Source organism: Peromyscus eremicus, chromosome 15 (assembly GCF_949786415.1).
Source record: "Peromyscus eremicus chromosome 15, PerEre_H2_v1, whole genome shotgun sequence".
Taxonomy (NCBI): Eukaryota; Metazoa; Chordata; class Mammalia; order Rodentia; family Cricetidae; genus Peromyscus; species Peromyscus eremicus.
The window spans coordinates 60522630-60541975 of NC_081431.1; the positions used below are offsets into that span (position 1 = coordinate 60522630).

The 19346-nt window shown below is 51.2% G+C and overlaps 1 protein-coding gene across 1 annotated transcript; it reads right to left on the reverse strand.

Annotated features, from left to right (window-relative positions):
• Positions 1-359: 359 nt before the first annotated feature.
• Nuak2 (NUAK family kinase 2) lies at positions 360-17572 on the reverse strand. Its single transcript, XM_059280417.1, has 7 exons — positions 17248-17572; positions 8642-8762; positions 5305-5456; positions 4948-5013; positions 3363-3482; positions 2514-2646; positions 360-1882 (listed from the first exon to the last, which is right to left on the reverse strand). The coding sequence occupies exons 1-7, from the start codon at positions 17488-17490 to the stop codon at positions 819-821; spliced, it is 1899 nt and encodes a 632-aa protein (XP_059136400.1). The 5' UTR covers positions 17491-17572; the 3' UTR covers positions 360-818.
• Between the last annotated feature and the right edge of the window lie 1774 nt (positions 17573-19346).

The window sequence follows — 19346 nt, forward strand, 5'->3', positions numbered from 1 at the left end:
CTCCTCCCACCCATTAGAGAGGGACATCATTGCCAAATACTTCCGTACATAAACTTCAATGGCCCAGTGGTTTTCCCCAGAACACAGCATTCACATTACTGAAAGCAGCAAAATTCACTTTTAAAAACAAAACAAAACAAAGAGGAAAAAAAAATAAATAAATCAGCACATTTTAGGTCCTGTTAGCCTGAGAAATAGACACATCCACCCACAGTGTAGATAGCAGAAGCAGCTTCAAGGCAGAAGCTCAAGTCTTTGAGGTCTAAGGTGGGGTCCGGAGGCATCTGGACCCCTTGAGATGAAGTCAGACAGCAGTCCGTGCCTTTCCAGGTCTCTGAGATCCACAGCAGTGACGGACTCTGGGAGGCTCCGGTTCGGGAGATGGGAACCAGCGGCTGCTCCCTCTTTGAATAAGGAGGAAAGTCTGCTCCAGATTACCCCTGGCATGTTAGGGTTCTAACTCTGGTGGCTGGCGGGAACAGGAACTTGTGTGAAGATGCACCCCGACACTGGCGGGGGACAGGTGAGAAAATGCACGGATGGGTTAACACTCACGCACAAAGGAGGTAGACACAGCATGAGGGGCTCCTCAGGTCTCCGTGGCCCCACTACAGCAGTCTGGCAGCCTGGATTCTGTGGGTCCTTCCCACTCCCTCCCACATCAGGACCACTTCCCTTCTCATCTTCCTGGTTCAGCAGGCTGAAGACGTGGAGTCCCTGATGTACTTATCTCCCCCAGTGTCCCCAGGAGTCGTATCCGGGGTTCCTCTGCAAACCCTCTCGGAGCCCACCCCAACCTGGGGCGCTGCCTCTCATCTTCAGCTGAGCTTTGAGCAGATTCCCAAGGCCTGTCGGTAGGCCGCTGTCACCTCCGGGCAGTCTGTCAGAGAAAAGCAGCTGTCCCCCAGGGGCTCCTGCCACCATCGCCTCAGGCCCTCCGAGGGTGGCTGCTCAAGCCTCCTTAGGTTGTCCACAGACACACAGCCCCTCAGCGGGGTTTCAGGGAGCCGCTCAGGCAAGTCCAACTGGTCAAAGGACTCGGAGGACAGGATGCTGTCCTCACTCACAGCCCCCGAGGGGCGGCTGGCCCGGGCTGCAGGGTGAGGGGAGACCAGTTGGTCCAGGGAGCCGAAGGTGCTAGGGGTGGTGCCTTCCAAGGCCGTGCGTGAGAACTTGCCGTTGAGTTTGAGAATGCCCTTGCGGTGGTGGTGGAGGAGCCCTGGAGCTTGTGGAGACTTCTGCTCCACCGGATCCCCATTCACAAACACATCACCAGCGTCTAAGAGTTCCCCGGACTCACTGGGCTCTGGAGAGGAATAGTAACCGGACTCACGCTGCCGAGACTTCTTGAGGATACCCTTCCTTGGGAGTAGGGCTACGACAGGGACTGGCTGCCCTGGGGTATCAGGCACTGGGCTGAGTTCCGGAGGGTCCTCCTGTACCACCCCTGAGGAGGTAGAGGCCTTCTTCTTGAGAATGCTTTTTGGTAGCTTGAGGCTACCCTTGCCAGGGCGAGGGGCGGCATCCTCAGCTGGGTCACCCTGCAGAGTCTGAGCCATGTCGTTCTCTTTACGGGACTTCTTAAGAGAATGCTGCCGTTCGAGCCCAGGTGCAGCGCTTCCGCCTCCCGGCACATGCTGTTTGAAGAAGCTGCATACCTTGGCCCCGTTCTCCAGGAGGGGGCGGGAGGAGCGTCGGAGCCAGTCGGCCATGGAGGCCCGGCCAGAGTCACCACCAGGGTGCCCGCCCTCACGCACAGCTTCCTGTTCCCCAACTCTGGTGGTATAGCCCCAGTTGACCCACCAGTGACTGGCTACATCCTCCAGTGTGGCCCGACGGGTAGGGTTCACCATCAACAGCCAGCGGATCAGGCCGCAGGCATCTGTAAAAATAAAGGCAGGGGCTTCAGTTGGATAGTGCCACGGCACCCAAGGTCCTCTCTCACAGGCCTGTCTCACTTGAGCGCAGACGCTGCTCATGTCTCTGGGCTAGATCAGTACATTCCCTCCTTGGGTTCCATACAGGTGCAGGCCCACTCCCTAGGCCAACTTTTCCAGGCAGACTCAGCCCATTGCCTCGGTCCCACAAGCTCTCTTTACCGGCCCTTGTTTCTATATCGGTATTTTCCTTCTCTACTGAAATTCCCTCTGAGGACAGGGACTATGCTCAAATAAAGCAAGGCTCTCACCTACATCTTCCTACTCTGCATCATATGTGAAAGGGCAGATTTCTTAGGAGGAGGACAAAGGCAATAAGAAGCAATATAACTATAGCAAAGAGGATTAAGCTGGACCCCTGAAAGCACTTCTAAAGCAAGCTTATAGTGAAGAGAGCTACCCCTTTCCTCGGAGGTCTCAGACTGCAGAGGACAGTGGGGTGCATCCTGATCTTCCCGAGTCACTATGCACTGCGACCTCCATTATCACCACTGTCTGGTCACTGTCTCGGGAACCAAGGACTGTGACGGTGCACCCCTCGCCCCCGCCCCCAGCCTGATCACAGTTCTCACTCACCAGACGGCTTTGGGGGTTCACGGTAAGCCCCACTGCTGATTTGCTTCACCAGTGTTTTATGATCCTGCCCATCAAAGGGCATGGTGCCATGCACCAGAATGTACAGGAGGACTCCCAGAGACCAGCTGTCCACCTGAAAGAGAGGGCGGGCGAGGGGTGCTCAGCAAAGACGCAGCGTGTGCCGCCGACTGGAGGGCCGCCGACTGGAGGGCCGCCGACTGGAGGGCAGCCGACTGGAGGGCCGCCGCCGTTCAGATCTCCAACACAATGGAAGATGTCAAGGCCACAGTGAAGGCTTCCTCTTACCTCCCCTTGTAACCAGAGGTGACACAGGGAGGCAGCGGAGGAATCAGGGGCTCACAGGGAAAGATACTGACAGTCACTTCCCCCGGGAGGGACAGCCACAAGCGTAGCGGCAGTGGCCAGGCCCTCATCATCATTCTGGGTCAAGGTGGGGCGGCTGGACTGAGTGCCAGGAGACAGTGAGAACCAGGAGACAAGAAGGAGACAGGAGAGCCGGGCGGTGGTGGCTCACACCTTTAATCTCAGCACTCGGGAGGCAGAGCTAGGGGGATCTCTGTGAGTTCGAGGCCAGCCTGGGCTACAGAATGAGATCCAAGGCAGGCACCAAAACGAAACAGAGAAACCCTGTGTCGAAAAAACCAAAAATCAATCAATGAGACAGGATACCAAGAGACCTCATGACAGCTTTCTACTTCTGCCTCAAGGTTTGGCAAATCATTGCCTGCTGGGGCCTGAGTTCTGTGCTCTGAAAAAGGACGTACCTAGCAAACTAGCTCAACCTGCATGACCCAGACTCAGGGAGGCTGGCAGAAGGAGAGCTCTTACCTCTGGGCCCACATAGGGCTTCCCGTTGACGATCTCCGGTGAGGCATAGAGAGGGCTCCCACAGAATGTCTGGAGGAACTTGCCTTTGTGGTACAGGTTGGAGAGGCCAAAATCAGCAATCTGTAGGGTTGGGACAAGCACAGGTCATGCCCAAGGTTGGGTTGTTCACAGCTCTTGGCCATCCTCTCTCCAAATCCTGGGGAAAGGGACTCCCAACCCACATCTCATAGCTCAGGTCCTGAAAGACAGCGCCCTAAGGCCCTCAACGCGCAAGCGAGGGCCCTGACCCAGTGACCATGTGAAGCCTAAGCTGTCCTTCCGAGCGAAGGGCTCATCTCTGCCCATATCTGGACAGGAACCCAGGGTGAACATGCATGGTCAAGGGGCAGAGGAAGAGGCGAGAGGAGAGGAGAGGAGAAGAGAGGAAAGGAAGAAAGGAGAGGAGAGAAGGGGAGAAGAGAGAGGAGAGAAGAGAAGAGAGAGGAGAGGAGAGGGTAAAGGTCAGGGCTGGTTGAAGCCCAGAAGATAGAATCTTCTCAAAGGACTCCCTGAGATGTTTGATTTCAGGGACCTGAGAGGTTCTAAGGCCATCCTCTTCTTTCCTACCTATCCTTAGCTAGGGGTGGAGGCAAGGACCCCGGAGCTACCTGACCCTTCACCCCATCAAAGGGTCATGTGCGCAGGGTGGGGAGGGCTGTTTATGAAACTCTGGCTCCTTTGTTTATAGCTTTATTGGCGTCTTATCAAGCAGTTGCCAGGGGAGCCTATAATGACGTTGATGATTGGTACCAACAGAGTCTGTGTGCTTGTCTAGTGTGTGTGTGTTTCCTGCCTCTGGCCTCCTTCTCCTGCCAGCGTCAAAGGAGCCTACCTGCCTCAGGAACTGGCTGAGGGCTACAGACTTAGTACCAGGATATCTCAGAACACGCAGGCCAGCGGCCACGGAGTGACCTTCGTCCTGGGTCCGGTAGATTCCGAGCGGGGTCGGCCTATGTCACCCCTCCAGCTGTTTGCCAGGCTAACCTGTCACCAAAGTTGGCTCTCTCCAGCCTCAAGAGTCTGGCTTATCTCCCTGGCATGAACTTCTGCCTGATAGAAATCTGGCTGCTTCAGCATGGGAATCCAGCGATTGTGGGAAACAGAAAGTGATACCAACGAGGGAAGAAGCTATGGGACTGCTTGACCGCAGCAGATTAAGCTGTGTACGCAGGTTCGTGTACAAGTGCACACGCAAGGAGAACGAGGCTCAGTACCTGTTGGTCCCAAAGCCATGAGTAAAAATTGACCCTAGATTAGACCCTTGCCACCCTTGGGACATCAAAAAGGCAATGGCCTGAAAGGCAGAGACTTTGTTTCAATTCCTGCCTAACCAACCTCTGCCAGTCACTGGGGGACAGGGATCTTCCTCTCGGGGGTTCAGTGCCCCATCCATGAAGGACGTGTTGGGATGGATGATGGCTGAGGGCCAGGGTTTGCTTAACTTAACTTCAGGGACCCCTAAGCACTTAGAGCTACTTGACTGGGGACAGAACAGAAAACCTGGAGTGGGACAGGGAAGCTCTTAGAAACCAGAAGTGATGCTCACCTTGATATTTCCATTGGCGTCTAGAAGGATGTTCTCCAGCTTGAGATCACGGTGAACAATCCCGTTCTAAAAGAGGAAGGCAACCGAGTCAGGGAATGTCCCCAGGAAAGGGAAAGGAGACAGGGACCTAGTCTAGAAAGTGGAATTAACACAGAGTTGAGCACAGGCAGGCGGGGATACATAAATTCACTGGCATAGTTCAAGAAACCATAGGCCCTTCTGCGGTCAAGGGAACAAAGGCAGGGATACCAGCATCCCTCAGTCTGAGAGTCCAGAAGCCTTCCTGGTCTAAACCAGCCTTAGAGCCCCAGAGACACCCCCTCCCCCCAAACACAACTAAGACCAGTGGGTACCCACCTGGTGGCAGTAGTGCAGGGCAGAGACAATCTGTCGGAAGAAATGCCTGGCGTCTCGCTCACTCAGCCGTGGCCGCTCGCTGATGTAATCATACAGATCACCCCGGCTGGCATACTCCATGACAATCACGATCTTGCTGCTATTCTCAAACACTGGAGAGGGGAGGGAGACTGTTAGGCCTCCCAGAGAGCACCGACCCGCTGTGGGTCACCGTCTCTTCCACAGCCTCACACCAGATAGGACCTCCCTCTGGAATGTCTGCTATAGGGGCCTCACGGCAGCGAATAAGGGTGGGAGAAGAGCCTTTGAAGGCTCAGCATCTTCTAGGACGAGTGAGGTCAGTGGCTAAGGTTAGGCTTTGGAGGACTCTGCACACTCCCGGGAGGGCAAAGATGTACTGCTAGGGGGTCAAAAACGGGGCTCTTTGATTCAGACCCTATCCTTCTTCATCTTACGACCTGGGTCAAGTCTCTACTAGATCTATCAGGGAGAATGCAGAGTTACGGGATGAACTTCGACAAACTGTCACACCACTGTGCCTTTGTCTCCTCCTCTGAGGGCAGACAATAACAGAAACCTCACAGGACTGTGGCGAGAAACAGGTAAGAAATCGGCGGCAGCTCTTGCTGGCCCGGTGTCTGACACACAAGGAAGTGCTCAGAAAATGAGACCCATCGCCGCATTCGGCGTCCTCCTGTACAATTCTGAAAACTGAGACCTGCCTGTGACAGGGCGACTTGAGACAGTCCTCACTCCCGCCACCTCTGACTTCCCATTCAGAGTGCCCAGGCTAGGGCCGGAGTGCGTATGGCCTGAGATGCGGCGGTGGCGGCGGCGGCAATCAATAAATATGGGGTAATTAATTGGCTCTCTGGGTTCTTGGCGCTCAGCCCACCCCAGTTAGCCCATCTCCGTGTGTAGGAGGGGCCGTCTCGCCACCAGACTGTGTCCTGGCTCCCGTCCTCTAGAAAAGGAGAGGCTGTGTCAGGACACGCTTGTCGATGACACTGCATCTCGTGTTAAACAGGTCTTAGGAGTTGGGCTCGCTCGGCCAGCCCCAGTTGCTGCCTAGCCTCTGAGAAGGAGCTAAGGGAGGAGTCTCCACTCGCAGATGCCAGCGACAAGGCCAGAAGAAGGTTTGCAGCGTGGCTCTCCAGGCGAGCAAGGCGGCCTGACTGAGACGCCACACATGTGGGTCTCAGGTTATGGGCAACCTTTACGCTAGGAAACAAAGACAAGGAGCTAGCGTGGTGCATTTGGGGGAACATTTAGATTAGAAGTCAGTCCCGGCATTCCCGCAGCCCCAATCAACTGAAGCCCTATAGCAAGATGGAGATGAATCTGGAGGAACCCTTCAAACACCCAGTGACTGTAATGTCCTGTGTGTGCACCATCAACACACACACACACACACACACACACCACACACCACACACCCACACCACACACTACACACATACACACCACACACACACACCACACACACACACCACACACATACACACCACACACACACATACACACCACACATACACACATACACACCACACACACACACATACCACACACACACACACACACACATACCACACACACACACACACACACACACACACACACACATACACACCACACACACACACATACCACACACACACACCCTGAGCATCAGCTCAGTTCTCAGACCCAAATGGAAACTGGGTATGGAGAGAATTCATATATACACAGATTCATGCATGTGAGGGCACGCATGCACACTGCCAATCACCGAGCTTGGCTTGCCCACTATTCCCGGAGGGAAGAAAAGAGAAATACAATTAGCCCTCTCAGCCAGTTGTCTGGGCTCCTCGTGGGACAGGCTCAAGTCACGGGGTCATAACAATAGCGTCGCCCTTTTTCTTCCTATAAACATGAGAGTGGAGACGTCTCTATTCTTCCCACCAGGAATCTTCAGACAGAAGAACACTCTAGACGAATCCGTAGGCTCCCCCCCGCCCCATCCCTGAGATCCCATTTAGCTGATGTTATGTAAAGACCTGAAGCAGACAGGTGTACGTGGGAAGGTGTTCTCCCTTCTTCCCTCGTCATCCTGTCCTGCTCACTACGTTGTCTGGGCCACAGGGAGGAGGGCAGCCAGAGTGATCAAGCCAGAGCTGATGTCAGAGGAGAGGAGGCCAAGAGAGACAAGAAGAGGCAGAGTAAGCCCATGGCGGGAGTGACTCAGGGACACAGGATGACTTCAGGAGGCCTGGCTAACAGACGAGCGAGGAACAGCACCCACACACCCCAGGCAGGTGCAGGCTCTGGCATTTCAGCCTCCCCTGGGTTGCTAAGGATCTCATGGGGTTGGGAGGCAGTGCCATTAGGGAAAAACGTAGTAACAAGGACAAAAGGCTTGCAATCTGGGATGAGGACGCAGCTCAATTTACAGCATTTACCTAGCAAGTGTGGGATTCTAGGTAGGACTCTAGCTATCTATAAACACACAAACAAACCTACAGCTTTTCCAGTTATAGAGTACTCGATGATACTATCCAGTTGGATATTCGCAACCACTCTGTGATGTAAATGGGATTACTCCATTTTGTAAAGAGGAACTAAGGCCCAGTTCTTTTTTTTTTTTTTTTTTTTTGGTTTTAGTTTTTGAAGACAGGGTTTCTCTGTAGCTTTGGAGCCTGTCCTGAAACTCACTCTGTAGACCAGGCTGGCCTCGAACTCACAACTGCTGGGATTAAAGGTGTGCACCACCATGTGCAGCAAGGCCCAGTTCTTAATGAGTGTTCCGAGGCATCTGGCAGGGTTTTGAATCCAGCCTTTGCAACTCGAAAGCCTTCCTCATTCTTACTTCTTCTTTTTTAAAAGAACTTCATTTGTTTAAGTAATGTATTTATTTAAAGCAGGGTCCTGTTATGTCACTTAAGCTGGTCTTGAATTTATATTCCTGCTGTCTCAAGCCTCCTGGGGTTAGGGTTACAGACATCACAGTTGGGGTTACAGGCGTGTACCATTGGGCTCATGTTTACTTCTTTATGTTACGTTAGCAGTTCTGACTTCTACACACACACACACATATACACATTCACACACACATATACACATTCACACACACACACCACACACACACCACACACACCACACACACACTCATTCACACACATACACACACATATACACATTCACACACACATATACACATACCACACACACACACACACTCGTTCACACACATATACACATTCACACACACACACACACACACACACACACACACACACACACACATACACTCACATACACAGACTCATGGCTTCCAGTTCCAAATGTCCCACTACTATACCTTCATGGATGGCAATGATGTGCGGATGGTTGAGTGACGACATGACCTCAATCTCCCGCCGTATATGCAATAGATCCTGCTCATCTTTGATCTTGTCTTTCCGGATTGACTTGATGGCCACCTGGGAAAAGAGGATGCCCAAGATTAAGGAGAAAGGCCTAGCAGGCAGAGGCATCCCTGAGGATGTTCCATGAGCCCTGACCCTGGTACTCTGCCTGTAGCAGCAACATAAACCACAGAATGTACCAAGAGAAGCCACCACCTCTACCAGGGCAGGTGACAGGAAAATGGAGATGGCCTTGTCTAGAAAAGTTTCTCCCTTGGGTCCAGTGCAGTCCATCTGGCAGGAAGCAGCATGGACCAATGGTCTCATTTTCAAAGTCCACCAGTGAATAAGAAGTAACAGCCTACACCTGTGAGGTTTGATGCTTTAGGATTTACAAGTGGAATATGCACAGTGCACCCCAAGGACAAGGACCTGGGATGATTTACTCAGCACTGGGTCCTTGATGCCAGACAGAGGGCCTGGTACACATCAGAAAGTGAAGAGCAACTTACTGCTATTTATTAGTAAATACATTGATCCTCCCATCTAGGAACGAAATAAAGCATCCTCACTCTCATTCGCAGGTGAAGAAACTGGAAATCCAAGAGGCTAAACGTTTTTCCTTAAAGTCATAGTCACCGACCAGCATAATTGGCAACCTGATTCAGAGTTCAGTCCTTTTCTGTCCCGTACTCCAATTTGTTATAAACAACCAATCACTAGCCAAAAATTACAACCCCAATGCCTAGCAACAGGTGAATGGATAGACAAAATTTGGTATTAATCAGTCAGAAAAAGGAATGGAATTCTGATACCTACTATAAGATGCCTGAACCACGAAAGCATACTCAGCAAAATAAGCTAGTCACACAGAGTGACAAATATTATGAGATCCTCTTTTATGAGGTAGACAGAAAATAGATCAAAAGTTACCAGGAGTATAGGGCTAAAGAGTGGCATTGGGGGGTTGTTATTATTTAATGGATAAAGAGCTTCTATTTGGGATGATTTAAAAAAAAAAGGTTTTAGAGCTGGAGCAATGTCTCAGCAGCTAAGAACACTGGCTGCTCTTCCAAAGGACGTGAGTTTGGTTCCCAGCACCCACATGGTAGCTCACAACTCTGTAACTCTAGTCCCAAGGGATCAGATGCCCTCTGCAGATACACAAACATACATCCAGAGAAGACACCCACCCACATTACATAAAAAAATTAAAGAAAGCTATTTTTATTGTGATGATTTACAATATTGTGGATATATTCAATATGCTAGTGAGTTATACACATAAAATCAGTTAAAATGGCAAATTTTATACATGTATTTTGCCATAATTAAAAAGATCACCAAAAAACAAAGGAACCACCCTGCACAGAGCAGCCTTTGAAGTCCAGGTAAGGAATGCCCCTTCCTTACCAATAAATAAACAAACTAGATAGGCAGTCCTCTGGGATTTAACGTCTCACTCTGTATAGGTGGGACATACAGTGATCAACCCCTCCAGCTGATGTGGGGGGACCTCAGGAAGGGCAGATACAGAGGAATGGAGGAGCTGCAGCTCAACACCTAACAGCCTCAGTCTCCCTGATCCTCAGCATTCAGTGGCAGCTCTTGGACAAGACACAACCAGAGAGACTCATGGGAAACCATAGAGCCGGGACCCAGGGTGCCTGACTCTCAGGTTCCGTTCTGGTGGCTTCGGGCAAGTCCCACCCCTCCCAGAGCCTCAGTTGCCTTTCTGGGAAATAAAACTGATTGAACCCAGTAGTCTGAGGCGCTTTGCTGCTGGGAAGTGAGCTGTACAAATGCCAGGGGCCCGCAGAGTCTGGGTGAGTGTTGGGTGTCCCAGGCCAGTCAGTTCCTGGCAAGTTCTGGCCAAGGACACCAACAGAATGGTAAACACAAGACTTCCTCTTCACACAAGTAATGAGAAATATGAAGGCCCAGACTGAGGTAAACAGCTCCTCATTCCATTTCCCAGGAGGGCTGGCCTCCCCTCTGGATTCAAAAGGAGGCAGAAAGGAAACCCCAGCTCAAGGGGGTGGGGCCTCTAATCCACCCTTTCACAGGCTCTGGAGGTAGACAATGGTTTCTGCTCTCGGGACAGCGGGCTCTTTGGGCTTGCACTCCCCATCTGACGAGAATGTGGAATAACCCTAATCCTGTCAGAGGAGCTGCTCACAATGCCCACAGCCTGGTCACCCCGGCAACGGGTCATGGATGGCGTGCCCTCCACCCCATCCTGCCCTAAAGCTGCATTGCTGAAAGGGGGCAGGCCCCATTCTCAGCCCTCCCCAGAGCAGGGCGGGGAGGACAATGGCAGATGGTCACCATGGAGCCTCATCCCCGAGAGGCCCAATGCAGGGGGATGCTGCAGATGTGGGGATCTGGCTGCTGCAACATTCTGCTCTAGCCTCACTAATCTCTCCCTAAAGAGCCAGGCAGAAAACCCCCAGGGCTTAGAACTGGGCGCAGCACAGGGGAGCGGGGCACAGGCCTTGATATTCCTTCAACTTGGAGACACCTCTCCTGCATTCAACACTGAGCTGTACTCCCACACACTTCTCCACACCACTTTTCTCACCCTGAAGGAGAGATGGCGTGGCTCGCTCTCTCCTCTGTAAGTCTTTGTTCATAAAATCAGACAATGAGTAAAGGACTGTGAACTCTTTATAGACAAAGATCTGTAAAAAAAAAAATCTATTAGGAGGTAGGAAAAACAGTCATGTGTAAACACACACATCACTATCTAGACAACTACGAATGCCTGAGAGCTTAAAATGCAGCCAGGCAAAGTCTAGGCAGATGTTAGATACACAGTTGTGTATACACTGAGCAGACGCCACAAGCTTAGGGACAGAGCTCTAAGGGCGGTAAAGGTGACAAGAAATGAGTTCCCCAAACAGATTTTGAGGGTGCTAGGAGTATCTGGTGTGGCCAGTGGGCACACAAGTAAAACCTCAAGACGCACTTCTTCTGACCTTAGAAAGCCTGAAATTCTAATTCCCCCCAGTTTCATTCTCTTACAAGACATGAGAGGAGCAAAGAGTAGGTTACCAAACCCCTAGTTATCTACAGTGGGTCCTGAGAGATCCCAGGAAGGAGAGGAGGCATGTTCTCAGTCCTCCCTCGGTCCCCAGAAGGGTGACAGACAAGAAGGACTGATTCATCATTGCCTTGGTGGGGCTCGGCCACTGTTCCCAACCTCTCCCAGCCCTAGCATGTCAAAGTCAATTAGATCTAGTACCACTGGAGGCTAGAAAGGGCCCCGTGTGCAAAAAAGCCTTTACCATCTGTACACTAGTGAACACTCATTACACATACCTATTGGCCAAGTCCCTGGATGATCTTTGCCTGGAGGAACCAGCGACCAGATAGGGTTTCCCCCGCTCCTCTCCCTCCCAGGCCTGGGTGGAGTCCACCTCAGTTACAAGAACTAATTTCTAGGGACCTTTGTTCTCACCTGCAAGGTAACTGGCAACTGTCCCTTAGGATAAAAGTAAGCTGACTGAAGCCTAGGAAGAGGGTACCATCTAAAGACAGATACTCAAGCCCAGAGGGAGGATGACCACATGCTGGGCCATGTTAGGACATCTCTTTGTCCTGACACAATATATTTTTTTAATTTTGTAAATTTATTAATTTTATGTGTCTGTGTGCTTTGTTTGCATGTATATGTATGTGCACCATGTGTGTGCCTGGTGCCCAGGGAGGTCAGAAGAGGCTGTTAGATACCCTGGAACTGGAGTTATGGATGGTTGTGACCCACAGTATGGATGCTAGGAATGGAACCTGGGTCCTCTGGAGGAGTAGCTAGTACTCTTAACCACCCAGCCATCACTTCAGCTCCCAGACACAATTATTAACTCTGTCTTTTTACTCTGCGGATTACCCACACCTAATCAATTTATTATTAATTTATTATTATTATTATTGGCCACCACACTCTGAGGCAGAAGGAGAAACCAGCCCATTGATAATGCTGTGTACGAACACATGGCCGGCCGAGCGGACCCTGTGAGCCCAGGCACCCGATTCACACTTGTCTGTCTGAAGCCATGCAACTCAAGGCACATAAAAACTAGGATAACCTGGCTAACTGGTTGTCTAGTTTGTTTGTTGCTTAGATTTATTTATTTTCATTTTATGCAAATGGGTGTTTTGCCTGTGTGCCATGTATGTGCACCACATGTATACAATACCCATGGAGGTCAGAGGAGGGCATTGGACCCCCTGAAAATGGAGTTACAGATGGTTCTGAGCAGCCAAATGTGTGTTGGAAACCAAACTCAAGGTCCTCTGCAAGAGCAGCAAGTGCTCTTAACTGCTGATCTCTCTCTCCACTCCTGGGCTGTCTAGTTTTAACCTCCTCACTAGTGGAAGAGCTTGGGGGGCGGGGGGCACTGGAAAGTGGCTTTCTTTACTGGGAAGAGCATGGGAAACCAGCCCAGGAGAAAACTGTTTCAAGTCTGGAAGGATGGGTGAGGTTTTCAGCTAAGACAGTGGGCTAGGGCAGTCCAGGCAGACCAGGGTGGAGCTCTGAGTTCCCTTCCATGCCCCAGGATTCTGTGTAGAGCTTCTTCGGAAATGGGTCACTGCAATGTCGGGAAGGTGCCAAACAAGGATTGTTACAAGGCCACCGTGCTTAGCCGTGTTAACTACCAGAGCATAACTCCTGCTGAAATCATCCAGGTGAATTTTCTTGTCCCCAAAGCTCTGCAAGTTGGTAAAGGCAGGAAAGCTAATTCCCCAACCTGATTTGCAAGCAGTGAATACTTCAGAAAGATAAACTGACTTCTCCATCATTCCTCCATGCACAGGACGGGAGGAGAAACTAGTGTCTCAGAAGATGAAAGTTCCTTGGAGGAGTCCAGCCCTGCCTCCCATCCCTGGAGAAGGGACTGCCCATATCTTGCCATAGGCCACATTGTGTGCGCCATTCCTTCCCACTTAAAACGTGCCCACTCTTTGCCAACACCCTGAGGAGGTGGTGCTGGGGCCCTATTGGTAAACACCCCTTCTCTCCCAGAGCTCAGATTGGGAATGATCTGTATTCAGAAGGTGATCAAAAAGTTTTAGAAGAAAAAAAGAAAAGGGTGGGGTGGGGGGCAGAGATGCTGGTTCTGGGTGCTGAGAGAGATGGTACAAGTTGGGCATCCCTGGTCATAGCCAGCATCCTTGACTCCTCTCTGGCCTTTCATGGAGAAGCTGCTGTCTGGGAAGCAGGCAAGGAGCTGGACGATGACCCACTTAGATAGTGCAGGAGAGATTAGGTTAGGCAGCCCCCGCTGAGGTGGGGATTGCCACTCTACTGAGAACTAGGCAGGAATCAGGAAGAGGCTCTGTGGGTAACGTAAGCCATCTCCCCTAGTCCTATATAATGCCACCTCCTCCTAGCCCACTCTGCCAGGTTCCTGAGCAAGGAGCTTCCCTGCCCAGCCCTTTTGTGTGGTTTGGCTGGAGCCCAAGGACAATAGTCTCCTCCAGCCTCCCTCCCTGTTGCTGAGCAGGCAGGTGCAGGAGGAGCTGGGAGGGCAGCATCTTGCCCAACAAGCCTTTGGCTGCTGGCCAGCAGGAATCCTTCTCTGAAGTTGGCTGAATGAGAGATGAGGGCTTTGAACAAAGCAGAGGCCATAGAGGTTCAACTCAAGAAGACTGAGCACAATCCATGCTCCTTACTGGGTCAGGAGAGGCCCAGAATAGGAGTCCCTAGGTCAATGCTGCCCTTACTGGAGCAATAAACCCCGCAGTGTTAGCCACTGTGCTAAGATTTACAGATATTATCTTATTTAATCCCAGGAGAAACCCACAACATAGGAATTATTATAATCCCCATTTTGCAGACAGGGATACTGAGGAATAGGGGTCACACAACTGGTAAGCAATGGGAAGCACAATCTGATCCTTTGCAGGAATAGAGTGTCGTTCCTTCCCCCACAGTCCCTCCACACAGTATTGAGAGGGGGAAGGGTCCTGGTGACTTCTCCACTCGAAACTCTGCCTGGAGTGCTGGGAAGGGAGCTGGAGCTAGCCGATGGGATGACAAAGCACCTAGGCAAGCCCAGGCTCATCTTAAAGCTAACTTCTAGACTAAGACTCAGCACTTGGTCATCCAAGACCTAGGGTGGACAAGTCTGGAGCTTGTGTTGCAGATCTGCCAGTGCCCAGCTAGAAGACAAATCGCTACCCCTTTCTGGGCCTCAGATCCCTCATCTGTCAACGAAGGAAGCAGATTCCCCATGTTTTGAAGCTTACTAAGCAATTGAAAATGTAAAAGAAGCAGAAGCTTTGAGACCGCATAGAACTACTCACTTGGGCTTCCTTCCTGCCCTTCATGGCACCCCTTAGAAGGGAGTGAGACTTCCATGCAGATCAGACCATAGGCTTTGGTGGCCCCCCAGCAGGTGTTTTCCTCTTTAGGGAGAGGGGTTGTTTGGGGGAGATGGGAGACTCCGCAGGAGGAAATGTCATTTGGATACCAGGAATGTGTCTGAGATCCAGAGCAAATATTTGTCTTTCCTCTGATGCCATCCTGGAGCAGTCAGTAGCCCTGCCTCCTTGTCCTTCCCTGCAGATAATCCCGTGGGACCCTCCTAGCCATCTCTGCAAGTGGTGAGTGGGACCTAAGCTAGAAATGAGGTGAGGAATTCCAGATGGACGTCATCCAGCAGGCTTTCCTGTGAACTGGGCTCCCACCACCAATCTCGGCCCATCTGGGGAAGACATAAGCAGCCCCATGTCCCTCTCCCCCACTGACACATCTGAGCATCAGGTCTTTCTTTAGGGAGAACAGTCAAGACGTAGGGAATGGGTGTGGGAATGAGGGCACTGCTCCAGGATTGAGAAATCATTAGCACAGCAGAGAGTTGCTTTCCAAGAAAGTGGGGGGACCCTGAGCAAACTCTCAGCAGCAGTCCTGGGTGGTCTGGTTGGGGAGTTTCAGAGCACACTTTATGTTTGCTGATCTTGGCTCCTTGCACACAGCAAGACACATGAACCTGGGAGTTCCTTCTGAATTCTCTCTGTAGTGATGTAAGAGCCACTGAGGCCTGAATGTGATCTCTCCTCTCTCTCTCTCTCTGTCTCTCTGTCTCTCTCTCTGTCTCTCTCTCTGTCTCTCTCTCTGTCTCTGTCTCTGTCTCTCTCTCTCTCTCTCTCTGTGTGTGTGTGTGTGTGTGTGTGTGTGTGTGTGTGTGTGTGTGTGTGTGTAAGACAGTGACCTCAGTCAAGAGCTGATGGAATCTCTGAACTTTGATCTCAGTTTATCAGCTACTCTGGTTCCCTCCACCCAATTTTCCCGCAACAAGAGACACAGGGCACAAGCCACAAGCAACTATTTTCTAGTTAAGCCCCTGACAAAGCTTGGGCCCAGCTGTCTCAAGCCTGGAGCCTCTGGGGCCCTGGCACTTTATAGAAAGAGAAAGAAAGGAAAGCCAGGAAGTACACGATTGCCCAATAGCTGTAACCTGGCAGCGGGCAACTGGGGACTGTGCCAGGCCTTAGCAGGAAAAACATACTTGCTCCTATTGATGGGGCCATAATCCACTCCTTTCTCCAACATCCACTCTCCTTCACCAATGAAATGACTTCTTGGATTTCAAGCCAGCTACTGGCTGCAAAAGCAAACAGTTAGGGGAGGGGACCACTGCCATAGTCAATAAGGCAAACTATGGTCACACATACACACACACCCTCACAACCAGCACTCACTGGATCTGGCAAAATAGAATCCCGAAACCACCTGCTCCAAAGCTTGCTAAAATGTCAATTATAGACCTTTATCATACACTCTGCTTGCTGGGAAATGAGAGACTGAGCATTTTAAACAAGTACCCGGCTAATGCCTAGGTAGATCCACTGAACTGGAGTGAGAGAACCACTATCGTGTAACTTTTGGTAAATTTGCTATACTTTCAGGGAGGGGCCTTTCCAGATAGAAGAATTCATTCTCAGTGCAAGACCTATGAGCAGGAGCCATGTGTCTTATTCACTCACTCTTCCAAGCAGCTTGGGAGACAGGCCGTGTTCTCTGTTTTTGCAGAAGGGGAAACAGAATACAGAAATGAAGGAACTTGCTCAAAGTTACTGATTACTATGGCAATTCACACGCATGAAACCAACATAAGTTCCCCGAAAGGCCTCACACCAATAGACACGGTGAGATACAGTGGACCTGGCACCAGAGCCTGGTTTTACATTTCCCAGAATCAAAGCCCATCATAACGAAACTTTGATTCAGTCTCGTCTGGAAAGGACCCAAGTGTCAAGTCAGAGTTAACGATCTCCACACCTCATCCATCTACTGAGATCTGGTGCTTTCAATTTCCTCCTTCCATTCTACTCCGTAGCAGTTTGTTCCAGTGAAAATTCAAGTTAAGCCCCATCTTCTCAAACGACAGGTATCTGGTGCTGCTAAGGTTCTCAGGTCCACGAGCACTGTCCCTGAAAACCACGGACAGACACCTCTAAAGCGCGCGCGCCTGGCAACTCGGCCGAGGACACGGCTGGCCAGGGACGCGCGGTGAGCTCCCGGGAGCCGCGCGCGCTGCAGAGGGACACTCACCAGGCGCCCCGAGCTCTCTCGTGCCTTCTTCACCTTCCCGTAGGTGCCCTTGCCCAGGGTCTCCAAGAACTCGTAGCGGTGCCGCAGGTTGTGTTTGTGATGGTGCCGCTTCACCGCCTGCTTCTTCATCAAGGGTTTGGGCGACTTGATGAGCCCGTCCGCCAGCGGCCGGGCGCGCTCCGTAGTCAGGGCGCAGGCCGAGGGAGCCTGGCCCGGGCGCCGGGAGAAGGCCACCGACTCCATTGTGCGGGACGGATGGCGAGGCGGAAGGGGTCGGGCAGCAGCAATGCGTGGAGAGCCGCGGGCCCAGAGGTCACAGCCGTCCCCGAGCGCGCTCGAGAGCCTCACGCTCCGAATTGCTATAAAACGTTTCGGGGGGCGGGGGGGAGGCCCTGGCCACGCCCCCGAATCCCATTGGCCCGCTTGCCAGCGACTCGTGACCAAGGCCTCTCGCATTGGCTCACTGGCTCCCGCCCCGCCCCCGCCCCTTGGCTAGGCACGGAAAGGTGTGAATGGAGCCCCGCCCACCCGGGCCCGAGGGCCAGGAATGCGAGAAAGGAGGCTGAGCCGAATTACTAGTGAAGTGCAGGTCCTTATGTTTGAAGGCTCTCCGAATTGCTTTTTGCCTCTAAATGGCGCCAACCTGTTCTATTGTGCTGTGTTCTCGGTTGGCAAGGGACAATCTGAGGGCACTAGGGAGCCCTGAAGTATTATTTCGTCTCCCAAGTAAATTGCTTCTCCCAAGCCAAAAATCTGTAAAGCCGTTTGATAACTTCTTCAGGTATAGAAAGGAGAAAGTGAATAAGGAGACGGAATGAGACGAAGGCTGACTCTAGCTCAGCACGGGTGGAAAATGCCCTGCCTCCGAGTTCACTCTGCTTGGGTTCCATCAACCTTAAATGGATTCTGGAATCCAACAGGCCTGGAAAGTCCGTACCTCTTCTGCAAAAAAAAAAAAAAAAGAACTTATAGAGTTGAGTGGATTCCCTCAAGAAGTGGTGTCTTTATTCATAAAAAAAAACCAAACAAACAAAAAAACAAAACCCTCATCATACACTACCTTGTGTCCCTAAATCTGTAAGGCGCTTCCTGGTCCCAGAACTTCTTCCAATGATTTTTTTTTTCAGCAGGTGGTTGGGCATGAGATTAGACTCCATTTGAGAGGCCTGGAAAGCTAGGTCCATAATCCCCTTTCCTGTTGTAGAGAGTGAGTATACATCTGCCAAAGGCCACCCAACTGTCAAGAAAACCACAGAACTGGGATTCAGATGCTGGCTTATAGCGAAAAGAACACAGGACTAGAGCATTTCCCCACCCTCTTGTCTCTGGAAGACTTCATCCCCAGCTGTGTCTTCAGGGTTTGCAGAGGACCAGAGAGGACTACATTCTCAATTATCTAGTTGGTTTTTTGGTTTGTTTTTTTAATGTATTATGTATAGTGTTCTGCCTGCATGTGTGTCTGTACGCCAGAAGAGGGCACCAGATCTCATTACAGATAATTGTGAGCCACAATGTGATTGCTGGGAATTGAATTCAGAACTTCTGGAAGAGCTAGCTGCCAGTGCTCTTAACCTCTGAGCCATCTCTCCAGCCTTCAATTATCAAGTTTTGTGGTTATTTTTTAACCATTTTTCTACTTCTGCTCACCTTTTGACTCTTTTCAGGGGAAGTAACCAGTATCTCCATGCTGCCATGGAGCCCTCTGCAGCCAGAGAAGATTCACCAAGAACCAGCCTCCCTTCTCTAAATCTGGTTTGTCCACGAACTGTATACCTAGGTCGGTGTTCTATCTTCTGCCAGCCTGCCTTCCCATTCTGAGAAACCTGTAAAAATAAAAAGGCCCAGTAGACAGTTCATCTAACCTGCTGTCTACGATCCGAATCTGTGTCGGATCCTAGAGGCCCATCCAGATAGATCAGGACTCTGAAAAGTGAGCATCAGTAACAGAAGAGCAGGCTTGGGGTTGGGAGACCTGGGTTCTAGTCTCAAGTGACATGAGAACTTGAGGGAGCCCCTAGCCCAGATGGAAGGAGGCTAGTTTGGAGGTGCTTCCTAAAGATAGGGCTTTTAAAGCCGAGACTGAAGGACTCACAGCAATT

What these genes read in the sequence shown, in the direction of transcription:
- Nuak2 (XM_059280417.1), bottom strand. Translation starts at nt 17,490, where the DNA reads ATGGAGTCGGTGGCCTTCTCCCGGCGCCCGGGCCAGGCTCCCTCGGCC. An exon ending in ACGCCAATGGAAATATCAAG is followed by an intron (nt 3,483 to 4,947) that starts GTGAGCATCACT and finishes CCAACCCTACAG; the next exon opens with ATTGCTGATTTTGGCCTCTC. An exon ending in AGCCCTATGTGGGCCCAGAG is followed by an intron (nt 2,647 to 3,362) that starts GTAAGAGCTCTC and finishes CCTCTCTTTCAG; the next exon opens with GTGGACAGCTGGTCTCTGGG.